Source organism: Lolium perenne, chromosome 4 (genome assembly GCF_019359855.2).
Source record: "Lolium perenne isolate Kyuss_39 chromosome 4, Kyuss_2.0, whole genome shotgun sequence".
In the NCBI taxonomy this organism is placed as follows: domain Eukaryota; kingdom Viridiplantae; phylum Streptophyta; class Magnoliopsida; order Poales; family Poaceae; genus Lolium; species Lolium perenne.
The window spans coordinates 43,784,698-43,797,204 of record NC_067247.2 but is presented as its reverse complement, the minus strand read 5'-3'; the positions used below and the strand labels follow the sequence as shown (position 1 = coordinate 43,797,204).

The following is a 12,507-nucleotide window of genomic DNA, read 5'->3' as shown; positions in this document are numbered from 1 at the left end:
GGTCCTAAAGCTACGGCGGATTCGAACCCTGCAGCAGGTGGTGGGTCCAGCGCCAGCGCGGGAAGTTTCCAGGTTGGGGGGCTGATCATTCCGTTGGATGGCTCTCCCGCGCCCCCGCACGCCATCGAGCGGGAATTGGAGATCCCTTCTGTCCAAAGGCTGACCCTGGAAGACCTGGCTGGGCCTTTCATCCCCAGGCCGCTCCTGGGCCTAGCCGCCTTTGCAAGCCCACCCCCTTCTGAGGCTGTGGAAAGTGGAGGACTAGCTTTGGGCGTTGTTGGGCCCTTGGGCCAAGATGAGAGCGACTCTCCGTCGCGGGCTGTGATGTCCTGCCAAACCCTCACACTGCCGCGGCCGGTGCTCGGCGCGGACGGTGGCAAGGTCCTGGATGAGGACGACGTGGTGGATGAAGAGTTCCTGGCAGACCCGGCCCCACAGAGTGCTGAAGAGGAGGGTTGCGCTGCACCAACCCCTTGCGCCCCCTCTCCGTCTGTGTGCCGCTTTGCATCGCCACCGATGGTGTTTCAGAGAACGCGACAAACCCCGGTGCCTAGGGTACCGGCGGCTTTGGCGCGACCAAGGACGCTTGGGGAGTTCCTTGAAGCTGCAAAATCGCGCTCGGACGCTCTCCTCCAGACCCCTGCCGTTAGGCGACGGTTGGTGGAGCTGAACTTCAGCCGCGGCGGAGCTCGAGGATCGCAAAGCAACCGGGTGGGATGAACGCCGAGATGAAAGCGGTGAGGAACCTGATGCGCAAGCTTGGACTGCTCTCTGGAGATGAGGCGCCGTCAACGGCTGCCCTCGAAGCTTACCACAAGATGTACGAGCTACCCTTGACGGACGACATGATTGAGGCGATCGCTGAGTTCTACGGATGAACGCTTTCCACGATCAGAGGCTGTTCTCCACCGATGCTGGGGATGGTGGGTGGTCGCCTCGTCGAGGCTTGACCCCGATATCCACTACCTAGGGTGTGCCTCGTAATCGGTCCAATGTTGTACGAACCTAAGATTATGGTGGCCAATGTGCGAGGCCTCAATGATCGCGCAAGACGTACGACTGTTAGGAGTGTGGTAGGCACCACGGGTGCATCTATCGTTTGTATCCAAGAGACAAAACTTGCGGTTGTAACCCCTGCCATTGTTATGGAAGCGCTTGGCGCAGATTTTGATGCTTACTTCTGCTTGCCGGCGACTGATACTCGGGGTGGGATGATTATGGCTTGGATCAGCAGGGTGGTGCAGCTTGACAGCGCCCACATAGGTGCTAACAGCATCACTGCGAGGGTGGCGCCCCCTGGGGGAACCATGGTGGTGGCTGACATGCGTATATGGACCACAGGCTGAGGCTGACAAGATCGCCTTCCTGGATGAGCTACGGGATGTCCGCGGTATCCACCGGGGCCCCTGGGCCCTCTGCGGAGATTTCAACATGATCTATAGGGATGAGGACAAGAACAACGGTAACCTTAACCGTAGGATGATGGGACGTTTCCGTCGCTTCCTGAACAACTGCGAGCTGAAGGAGATCTACCTGCATGGCCGACGTTACACCTGGTCGAATGAACGTGAAACCCCTACTCTAGTTCGGCTTGACCGGGTATTTGTCACGGTGGCTTGGGAGGAACTTCATAGTAGATGCAGTTTGCGCTGCTTGGCGACGGTTGTGGCGGATCATTGTCCCCTCCTCCTTGACTGCACCTCACAGTCGGGAGGGCGGCGAAGGTTCCAGTTCGAGCGGTTCTGGCTGTGCCTTGACGGGTTCGATGAGGTGCTTCAGGACGCCTGCGAGGTAGTCCAGGGGGACACTGACCCCTTCAGGCGGCTCACCGCTAAGTTGAAACTCACGGCACGCCGGCTCATGAGCTGGAGCGATAAAAAGGTTGGATCCATCAAGCTGCAGCTAATGATAGCGCGGGAGGTCGTGCTGAGGTTGGACATTGCCATGGAATCCCGACAGCTCACACCAGATGAACGTCGCCTACGGGCACACCTCAAGCAGACCTACTTGGGGTTGGCCTCGCTAGAGCGGACAATGGCTCGCCAGTGGGCAAAGATCGCTTGGCTGCGGGAGGGGGACGCCAATACGGCTTTCTTCCACCAGCACGCGGCTTATAGGCGCCAGAAAAATGTGATCCACAGTTTGAGGGTGGATAACGCGGTTGTCTCCGACCATGCAGCCATGGCTGAAGCTACCTTCGCACACTTTCAGGGCCTACTTGGCTCCTCGGGGGCAAGGGCTCACTCGCTGGACTTAGATTTTCTGGGGGTCACTCCAGAGGATCTATCCGAGCTTGAGGTGGCGTTCACGGAGGAGGAGGTTTGGGAGGTCATCAAGCACCTGCCGCCGGGCAAAGCTCCCGGCCCCGACGGGTTTACGGCTGAATTCCTGCAGAAATGATGGGGGATGGTCAAAGCTGACTTCATGGCGGCTTTTGACAAGCTTTACACGATGTGTGGGCGCGGGTTTCAAGGCCTTAACCAGGCTTTGATGGTGCTGCTGCCCAAACGCCCGGATGCTATGGCGTTGGGTGATTACAGGCCGATAAGCCTTATCCACATCTTCGCCAAGCTGGTGGAGAAGGTCTTGGCTACTAGGCTTGCACCTCGGATGGAGTCGCTAGTGGACCGCAACCAATGCGCCTTCATATGCAAAAGATGCATTCACGAAAACTTCATGCTGGTGCAGCAAACAGCCCGCTTCCTGCACAGGGAGAAGGAGCCGAGGGTGATGCTGAAACTGGATATCGCTCGGGCCTTCGATTCGGTGTCCTGGGGTTTCCTCATGGAGGTCCTCCAGAAGATCGGGTTTGGCCCGAGGTTCCGAGAGCTTGTCTCTCTGCTGCTGGCCACGGCTAGTACCCGGGTGCTACTCAATGGCGAGCCAGGACCCCCGATATAGCATCGGAGGGGACTGAGACAGGGGGACCCCCTGTCGCCATCTTTGTGTCGTCCTAGTGATGAACTCGCTCAACAAGGTGCTTGCCAAGGCATATGAGCTGGGTGTGCTGCGACGGTTGGCGCGGCGGGACCTGGCGACCTCTGTGTCGCTCTATGCGGATGACGTGGTGATCTTCTGCCACCCTGACGAGTCAGAGTTGAGTGCGGTCCGTGGCATACTGGAATTGTTCGGACAGGCCTCTGGCTTACGCACCAACTTCGCCAAATGCTTGGTATCCCCGATTGCGTGTTCGGAAGAGGAGGCTGGGGCGGCAGCGGTGCACATGGAGTGCCAGCTAGCGCCTTTCCCGGTGAAGTACTTGGGTATTCCCCTATCTACAAGGCGTCTGTCGGCCGAGACTTTCCAGCCGCTTGTAGATAGGCTAGCTGACAAGCTGCCGACGTGGCGGGCGTCTATGATGCCGCAAGCTGGACGTTTGGCGCTGATCCGGGCCGTGCTGGCGGCAATCCCGTTGCATCAAATAATGGTCCTGGCACTGAACAAAAAGACTCTCAAGCAGATCAACAAGATTTTGCGAGGGTTCCTCTGGGTAGGCCGGGCAGAGGCCAATGGAGGTCACTGCCATGTGAACTGGGCAAGGGTGTGTCGACCGCTGCATCTAGGCGGGCTGGGGATTCCCGATCTGGCACGTATGGCCATAAGCCTAAGGGTGCGCTGGCTGTGGAGGATGCGCACTGACCCCCTGCGTCCGTGGCGTGGGCTGGACATGCAATTCTCGAAGATGGAGCTGGACATCTTTGCCGCCTCCACCTCGATGAGGGTTGGCAATGGAGAGTCCGCCATCTTCTGGGAAGACCGATGGCTGGGCGGCCGTTCCATCAAGGAGATGGCGCCGGAGGTGTACGCGTTGGTCCCTAAATGGCGCAGGAAGATGCGCACGGTGCGCCAGGCACTGGTTGACCGCACCTGGATCCCCGACATGGCAGGAGTACCCAGTGCCCTTGCACTATGGCAATATGTGCAATTATGAGGCAGGCTGAGGGACGTCCAGCTTTCGGTGGAGCAGGACACGATGGTTTGGGTCTGGACGACGGATGGACAGTACACATCCCACTCTTGCTATGAGGCCCTCTTTCAGGGAGGGATCATATCATCATCATGGGAGCTGAACTGGAAATCCTGGGCGCCTCCCAGGGTGAAATTCTTCATATGGTTGGCCTGTCTAGACAGGTGTTGGACGGGTGAGAGGCTGGCACGTCGTGGTCTACCACATGCGCCTGCTTGCCCGCTGTGCAACCAATCCGAGGAGACTATGACACACCTTCTCACTGGTTGCCCATTCTCCAGGACGGTTTGGTTCGAGGTCCTTTCATGGATCCGATCCACCTCCGGACCTCCTTCTTTGGAGGGGGACTTCGTGGAGTGGTGGTCGCAGGCAGTGCGTACCGCCCCTCGCTAGTTGCGTAAAGGTACATCGTCGATAATCATGCTCACGGCGTGGTGGATATGGAAGCACCGGAATGCTGCGATCTTTGACAACGCACAACCTTCAGTGCCTTCCCTGCTCGGCGACATCAAGACCGAAGCGCAACAGTGGGCAAACGCGGGAGCCCGGGGTGTCCGCCAGCTCCTCCCCTAGACTAGGTTTCCTTTCTTGGGTTGAGTTGTAGTGCGGGGTGTTTGTCCTCTCTTGGACATGTACATATAACCTTTCTCTTTACCTATCAATGCATCGAAACGCAAGTCTTTTGCGTTTTCGCGAAAAGGGATCCTCCATAGCCTACATCCTCGTTGGATTAGAGAAATTAGAGCACAATTCTAGACTTTATTTGCTTCTTTTGAAAAAGAGAGTCGACACAACCATGCTTGAGATCCAAATCAATGCTACGCAATGCTTTTTCTCTTGAGAAAGAAAAAGAAAATCCATTGCTTCTCTTTTAGAATTTGGAGGCCCCTCACTCCACTGCCATGGATGCACTCGAGCTAGCTAGCCGAGTGTTTTCGAGTCAGATGTCTCGCTGACCAATCATGAGTGACTAAATTTAATTTGTCTGTAATCTATTGCCACAAGTTGAGACTTTAATTTCCTTTATTTAATTTTACCTACAAAGGTAGACGACAACTATTAATATAAACACCACTTGAGAAAGCAATTAGCAACTAAGTATCTCAAAGGTTTCATTCTCGGTACATTCTTCTGCATTCTGCAATCTGCACTACATTATTCTGAATAATTAAGAACACATGTGGAGTTTAAAGCTACAATGCGTTACTGTATATGCAAGCAACCCGGGTTATAAATTGATAAATTTTGCTTGCTATCCGTTGCAATAAAATCTTGGCAAAAGATTTGTTTTCACGAGAACCAATCGTGCACACACCCACATCTCATTAGTATTACACGATTATTAATTTTCTTTTGTTGTCAAAAAGCTAAAAAGAAATCATGCTGCATACCATATATTTCCTTGAAAATGGATCCAATATTTCTACTAACTACATGGTCTACATTAGTTGACACAGTATTATTTATTTCCTGTTGTTGGAAAAATCTACAAAGTTATACTTTATACCATATTCTTCCTTTTAGATGGTAGGCAACTGAGTGCATGGATTGAGTGCCTATCTCTCTCAGTCTGTGCTTCTGGAGTACACACTATACTAACTACAGGAGATGAGATTAGAGCAGCTACTACTAACGACTAGTATATATTGAATTAATTAAAGCTTCAGGTAACCACCAGCCGCTGTGCCATGATTAAAGTAGCTGTTCTTCATTTTTCCATTGGTTTCAAAAAGATTTTCTTAAAAAAAAGATCACCTTTTCCTTTCTTTCTTATGTCTGCCAGAATGGACTTTCCAAGAAGATATGATAGTGTTTTCCACCGCATTAACATGGACATTGCATCAAAAGGAATTGGTTATGCTTTCAGAGATACAAACACAACATGTGACATGATTCTTTGATCCATGCTCAGGAGCTTTCATATCAGCCATGGCCTATGTGCAAGAGGGAGACATGCATAAACCTGAACGGATGTGGCTGTAGATTCATTCAGTAGCAAAAAAATGTGACTACTACTTAACAGAGCATAATTCACCTTAATTAACTTAAAAAAGTGAGTTGGAACAATTTCAGAAATGTAGAACATGTAACATTCAACTACAAAGAGCTAGGTGTTGAAGCACCTAATTAGCCAGCTGTGGAGAGCTGGCTCCTACTGTAATTAAAAGAGATTGAGATCTTCCATTGTACGATCACAAGGATACATATATTTGTAGAATACTGACATACTGGTAGGTGCATGCATGGTTGGTCTGACCACTGATGAGCATCTAGTAGCTTTAGCTGAACTGGAGCATAACACTGATTAATTAATCCAGAGCAGCTCTCTGATTCAGGGTCAGCTTACCTGAGCTTAGCATGTGATGCATGATCCTCCATCATGATTAACTCAACCATCAACCCTCCCCATGTGTTCCCCAATTCCAGTCACATCACAGGCGGGCAGAACATGCAGATTAATGAACTAATTAAGTGGACAATTAGCAGCAAGTAAGAAAGTTGCTGAGGGTGTAGAATGGTGAATGGTTGAGTGGTTAGATGGATCAGCAGCAACTAATCGAGGAGCAAATCTACAGCTTTGGATTTACTGTTGCAGCCATTGCCTCCCCTCGAGTGGACACACATCATCATCATCTTGCTCAACACTGTTTGTAGGGTTGCTGTCTGTCATGAACTCATGATCTTGGAGCTTCATCAGAGACATGCATGCAGGCATGTTGCTCTCATTTCATCTCAACCACAAGAAAAAACACAGTTTATACAACTATATGAGAATATTTCATTTCTATGTTCTATTACATGTAGGAGGAGCTAGTTAATTAATCACTCACATCAAGATCCCATTTGACCCCAATTACCACAAAAATCTTTAGCTAGGGGCAGAGAAATAAGAAGCAATTAAACACACGGATTTCGACGCCGTCGGTTTGTGATCAGGCGGTCTACGCGCACGAGCTTACTGTTCCATTGCCACTCCCGTCGACGGCGTAGCCTCCAACATGGCAATTGCGGCCGGTGTCCTCGGTGGCGCCGGTGCCGTCGAGGAGCTGGCGGTGGACGGCAAAGAGCGCGCGGCAGCTCATCTCCTTCTCGAACCGCCACACGTAGTTGAGCCCGACGAGCAGCTCTACTACGGCGGCCTCCACCTTGTCGCGGTCGGCGAACTGCAGCGTCTGCAGCAAGAACGTGTTGCCGCCCCCGCCCCGAGGTGGCAACCGGGATATGTCCGTCGTCGTCGTGGTCGTCTTCCTCTGCTCGAAGCTGCGCTCCGCCTGCCACCGCACTGTGGAGTGCGCCATGGGGGCCAGCCACTCCAGGATGCCACCCAGCGCGGCGCGCCACTCGCTGGCGAGACCCGCGTCCGCCTCGGCTACAGCCCCGCGCAGCCGCGCCCGGAGCTGCGCGCGAACGCTCGCCGTGAGCATGCCGTAGAGCTCGTCCCGCTCGTCTGGGCCCACCATCCGCCGAGGTGATCGCGCCATGCGCTCGATCGAGATCACCAGCCCGGCGTACCGCGGCGCCAGAGCCGCCGCGCCCAGTGTCCCAGCCGGCGGCACCAGCGTCGCCGAGCTGTACTCGAAGAAGCCGCGCCGCCGTTTGCTCGCGCTCTGGACCTGGACGGCGCCCACGACGTCGAACGGTGGCAACGTCTCCATTGACATGGACTTGCGGGACGGCGTCGGCGGTGCGTCCAGGGACGGGTGGACGGCGGAGGAGAGGGTGAGGCTCCGGTGGAGCGGCGCGTGCCGCTGGTCCCGGCCGCCGTCGCCGAAGACGAGCTTTATGCGCGCAAGGACGGTGAACGCCGTGCGCGCCAGCGACGAGACGACGACGTCGAAGGTGCATCCCCACAGAGACGTCTGCTTGAGGTGCTTCACATCCTGCTTCTTGGAGAATATCAGCTGCTGCTGCTCCGCCGCCACCGAGATCTTGCTCGCCGACAAGCTGCGCCGATGCCCCCCCCCACCACCGCCTCCACCAACGTCGCACCGGAGGAACTTTCGGAGGCCGTGCTCGGCCTCCACCAGCTCCTCCATGGCTTTCCGGAGCGCGGCGGTGCCGGCCACCTGCTTCTCCATCTTGCGGGCCCGCACGTCCATGTCCTTCCACGTCGCCGCAGCCCACCGGTGCCGGTCACGACCAACCTCGGCGAACTCCAGTAACGCGTCCCTGAAGTCGCGGAGGCATGGGTCTGTGCAGCGTGCCGCGAGCGCGCCAACGGCGTCACCGGCGGCACGGAGCGCGTCTACTAGCTCGGCGCGCGCGAGGCCGAGGAGGAAGGCGTCGTCGTCCGAGACTACCTTCCGGACGCCGTCGAGGTAGAATGTCTCGTGGTGGAGGCGCGCCACTGCGGCGTCCCCCACGGCGCGCCACAGGTGGAGCAGCTTCGACACCAGGTTGGCCACCTCGAAGGCCAGGATGCCGACGTTGCCCTTCCTGCTGTTGGCGCCCGCCAGCGGCGGCGCCCCCGACGTCGAGGAAGACGGCGACGACTTAGTGGAGGAGGACATGGCCGATCGGACCTTGGTGAGCCATGACTCGCGCGCCATGGGCGTCGAGATTGATCTGGCGTGGAAGCAAGTGGGCGAGCTAAGCTATGCTACGCACCACCAAGAAGAAAGCAAGAACCAACCACTTGCCTTCATATATATAGGAGGCGAATGATATGCAAGGAATGGAAAGTGTTCAAGGTCAAATGCTTCGAGAGTTTCCTAGTACAACACCAATGGGCAAGTAAAGAAAAAAGAAGTGTCTCTATTTTGAAATGGGTACAAGCTGATCAAAGTTTTGATCAAAATAAACTCGTCGTTGAAATTTGATTTGGAATGTTGGGTATGATGTTTAAAGATCTACAGAGTGCAAGAATGTGGATGTGTGAAAGGTTGGATAAATATGATCTCCAAATGTGGATATGAAGTTATGAACGCACTAACTTTTTATTTTTATTTACAAAGGCCATCATTGCTAGCTTTCGAATGTTTGGTATATATGTTAATTAACCGTATTTCTACGCTAATAAGATTGTAAACATATGATTGAAACTTGCTTTGGAATGTTTGGTATGTCGTAGTAGGATCTAGATCGAGTGCGAAATCGCGATGTGTCATTTGTGAAAGGTCAGTGAGCACATCGATTAGTGATGAGTTGTACATTAGTGGGGACATGGGTGGTGTCAAGTGTCAGCCTCTGTTTGTGAGGAAAATGACACGCCATATGTGTCATGTAGATCATTCCAAGAAATCATGTGTGCTTATCAGATTCACGAAATCGCCAAAGAAAAATATGGTTGGATCTTTGACCATGCACATATCCAGAGATTCAAAATCCGGACCACGGACCGTTTAAAAGCAAATTTCCATTCACATCTTTTCCGATCGTCGCAAGAAAAGGAAGATAAATTTCCGATCACGTTTGTTTTCATAATTGAAGTTTATTCCGGGTTTTCCCATGGCGTATTTGCGCAGGTTTTAATTTGGACATTAGGTGGTGGATTAGATTCTGGTGCATGAGTGAGCTGACCACAAGGTAGACAAGTGAAGGTGGTGGAGTGGTGCTGCATCCATATCCATCCCCATCCATCTGCATCATCTTTTTTATTTCAATACAAATCTGCATCATCTTTTCATTTGACCTCACCCAAAACCACATGGACATGGCCACCCACGGCTTTCTAGCTAACCTTGCTAGATAGCTCCTCCAGCTTAGCTGCTACAAATTGTGTGGAAGACGCATATCTGACCACTGGTAAAAAGCTAGCTTGTGTGCGTGTGAGAGAGTCCACTTACTTACTAGACTCAGATTGTTGAAAGTCACCATCACACTCGATTAATGTTCAAAACTGTGTGAAGTGTCTGCGATGTGTAGTGTATGGTTTGAAGTTACATACATCTAGAATAGTCAGGTTAGAATACTAATCAAGGGCTGTGCTTCAGATCTGTGAAAAGGTACTACATCTATTGTTAGGAAAGTTTTTAGTAGCGCTAGGAGAGGCAATCATGCATTCATGCAGATAACAACCTAGCTGTATATAGATTGAGTTGAGTTCGACCCGGCCGATTGGGACCTGGCAACGCGCGAGGTCAAAATCTGCGTCGTCTATTGGTGCCGCGAGATTAGTAGCTAATATAGCGTCAGCTCAATACGCAATGGAATTTCATATCCGCACCTGGCATACGCAGCTGTATACAAGGGCCGCCGTCGTACGATACTGAGCGAGGAGTTACTGCCATGCTGCAGGATAGTTACGCGTCTGCTCTACCCTGTTACTTAAATGCAAGCGGTGGTCGGCACTCTGGTCTCGTCGCGTGACTTGACTGCTTCTTTACCTTTCCCACTCTGTTTCTTCTCCGCTCCTGTCACTGCATGCGCATGGCTGCACCATGCAATGCAATTAAACTATCAAATCGATCAGCCAATTCATGATAATCATGGATAGTTATCAACGAGAAAATGCTTATTAAACCTTGATGTAACACAAAGTTAATCGTGTTGCACGTGTTATAATGAAGGATGTTTAGAAAAAAATATTTAAGTTGAGTTAATACAAAATCACATTTGTTAACCATCCGAACATTTTATATTAGCACAAACTCGCATTTTTGTACTATTTGTACCATTAGTACAAAAAAGTATAATAAATGTTGAAGTTAAATTAGTACAAAAATCACATTTTTTTACCACCCGGACATTTTCATTTTATATTACTACTTGCATCATTAGCAAAAAGTCGGCAGTTAACTTAAGCAGGACGAAAGAGAGTGGGAGAGTGAGGTGCGGATGGGTTGGACTTAATGTGGAGTGTCTGCTGTTAAACATCTGGCCCACCTCATTCGACCATTACTAGTCTATCAGAAAATAAACTAAAAGACATTGTGGTAGAATCCACCACTTAGAGCATATTCACTAATCCTGAAATCAAAAGAGAAATTGAGAGAATCTTAAATCACGAAGAAATAAAGAAAAGAAAGAACATGCATGAGGCATGCCTTGTGACAACCTATCAATTACCAAATAATTGGCTCTAAAACCAATACTAATCTATCAGGAAATAAACTAGAAATAGTTGTGGTAGAATCCATCAAGAAGTAAAAGTGAGTCAAATAGAGCTTCCAGAGAAGAACATACATATGAATCTCTTTCCTGATTCGAGAAAAATCAGCACAAGCTCGCGGAGGAGAAGTACGGCTGTAGAGGAGCTCGTGGCCTTGGAGCTCGGCAGCTCGGCCCGGAGGTGCAGGTGGGACAGAGAAGCTCCGCGAATAAACACACCGGGTGAAGAAGCTTCGTGCATTGGAGCTCTCTGCCGGAGGAGCCGCTGGAGAAACTCGAGTGGGGGAGAGCTCGCGGCTTTAGAGCTCAGGCGTAGGAGCACGGCGGCCGGAGCAGCTCACAGCCTTGGAGCTTGGACGGAGGACGAACGCCAGCGGCCAACGGTCGTCGAGCCAATGACCGCGACCGGTCGCCCGGCGTTCCAGCGGCCGCGCCCAGTGTTCCCACTGCCGGCGCGTCCTTGAGCCAATCCAAGGCGTTCCCGTGGTCGTGCCTGCGAGGCTGCGACCGATGGTTCTCGAACCAATCACCGCGACTGATCGCCCGGCCTTCCTGCGGCCGCGCCCAGTGTTCCTGCTGCAGCTGGTCCTTGAGCCACTCGACGACGTTCCGTGGCCGCGCCCCGCGCGGGATAGAAGGTTGCATGAGCAAGAGGCCTGTCGCCTCGCGTGCCGCGGTCACGTCGGCGGTAGGTGGCGACGATGCGGCCATCGGTCGGCGGCGAGCACGCGACGCCGGGCCAAGAGCACGGCGCTGTGGAGTTGGCGTTGGCGCCGGACGCCCATCTCGTGACAGCACCGCGCGGATCGTCCGCCACAGACGCGCGCCGGAAGCCGAGCAACGCTGCCGCTTCACCGACGCGCCCGCACCTAGAGCAGCAAGAGCAAGAAGAAGACGCGCGCTAGCACCTGGAGCAACACGAGCAAGAAGTACGGTAGCCAGTGGAGCTTGGGCGGAGGAGATCGCTGCCGGCAGGAATCTATCTAGTCAGCTCGGCCATGGCTGAAATGGTGAGTACTAATTGGGGATTTGGGGGAGACGAAGATGACAAGAAATCTGCTGCCTCTGGAAGTTAATGCGGCCGGTGAATACGCTTCATTACTTGGTAGACAATGTTAGATACCTTACAAATACATAACCTATACAGCCACGTGTTCCTCTCTTATTGGCTTCGTTTTCGTCCTCGCGCGTTGCCAGGTTCCGTTTGCACTTTCCGGAGTTGAGGTGAGCTACTTAAGCTACTGCATCTGCTTCTGCACCCACCGTTCCATATCATGTCATTCGGTCCACGCTATGCAAAAGAAGCTATTGCTTTTGCAGTTTGTCAACCATGCATGTGCCATGACCCAAAAGAAGAAAAAAAGAAGAGACTACTTTTAGTGATCACTCTAGCTCTTCCCAAGTTATAATTTTCATCCTTACCTCCAATTTAAGCACCCCAGATGTAGTATATATATCTAGTTGGCAGCTGCACTGGCTCGACACGTGGA

The 12,507-nt window shown here is 52.4% G+C and overlaps 1 protein-coding gene across 1 annotated transcript; it reads right to left on the bottom strand.

Moving 5' to 3' along the window:
- Positions 1 to 6,709: 6,709 nt before the first annotated feature.
- Positions 6,710 to 8,681, bottom strand: LOC127292326 (protein PSK SIMULATOR 1-like). Its single transcript, XM_051321697.2, has one exon. It carries the CDS (start codon positions 8,515 to 8,517, stop codon positions 6,910 to 6,912), a length of 1,608 nt encoding a protein of 535 aa, XP_051177657.1. The 5' UTR covers positions 8,518 to 8,681; the 3' UTR covers positions 6,710 to 6,909.
- Positions 8,682 to 12,507: the final 3,826 nt, after the last annotated feature.

What these genes read in the sequence shown, in the direction of transcription:
- LOC127292326 (XM_051321697.2), bottom strand. Translation starts at nt 8,517, where the DNA reads ATGGCGCGCGAGTCATGGCTCACCAAGGTCCGATCGGCCATGTCCTCC.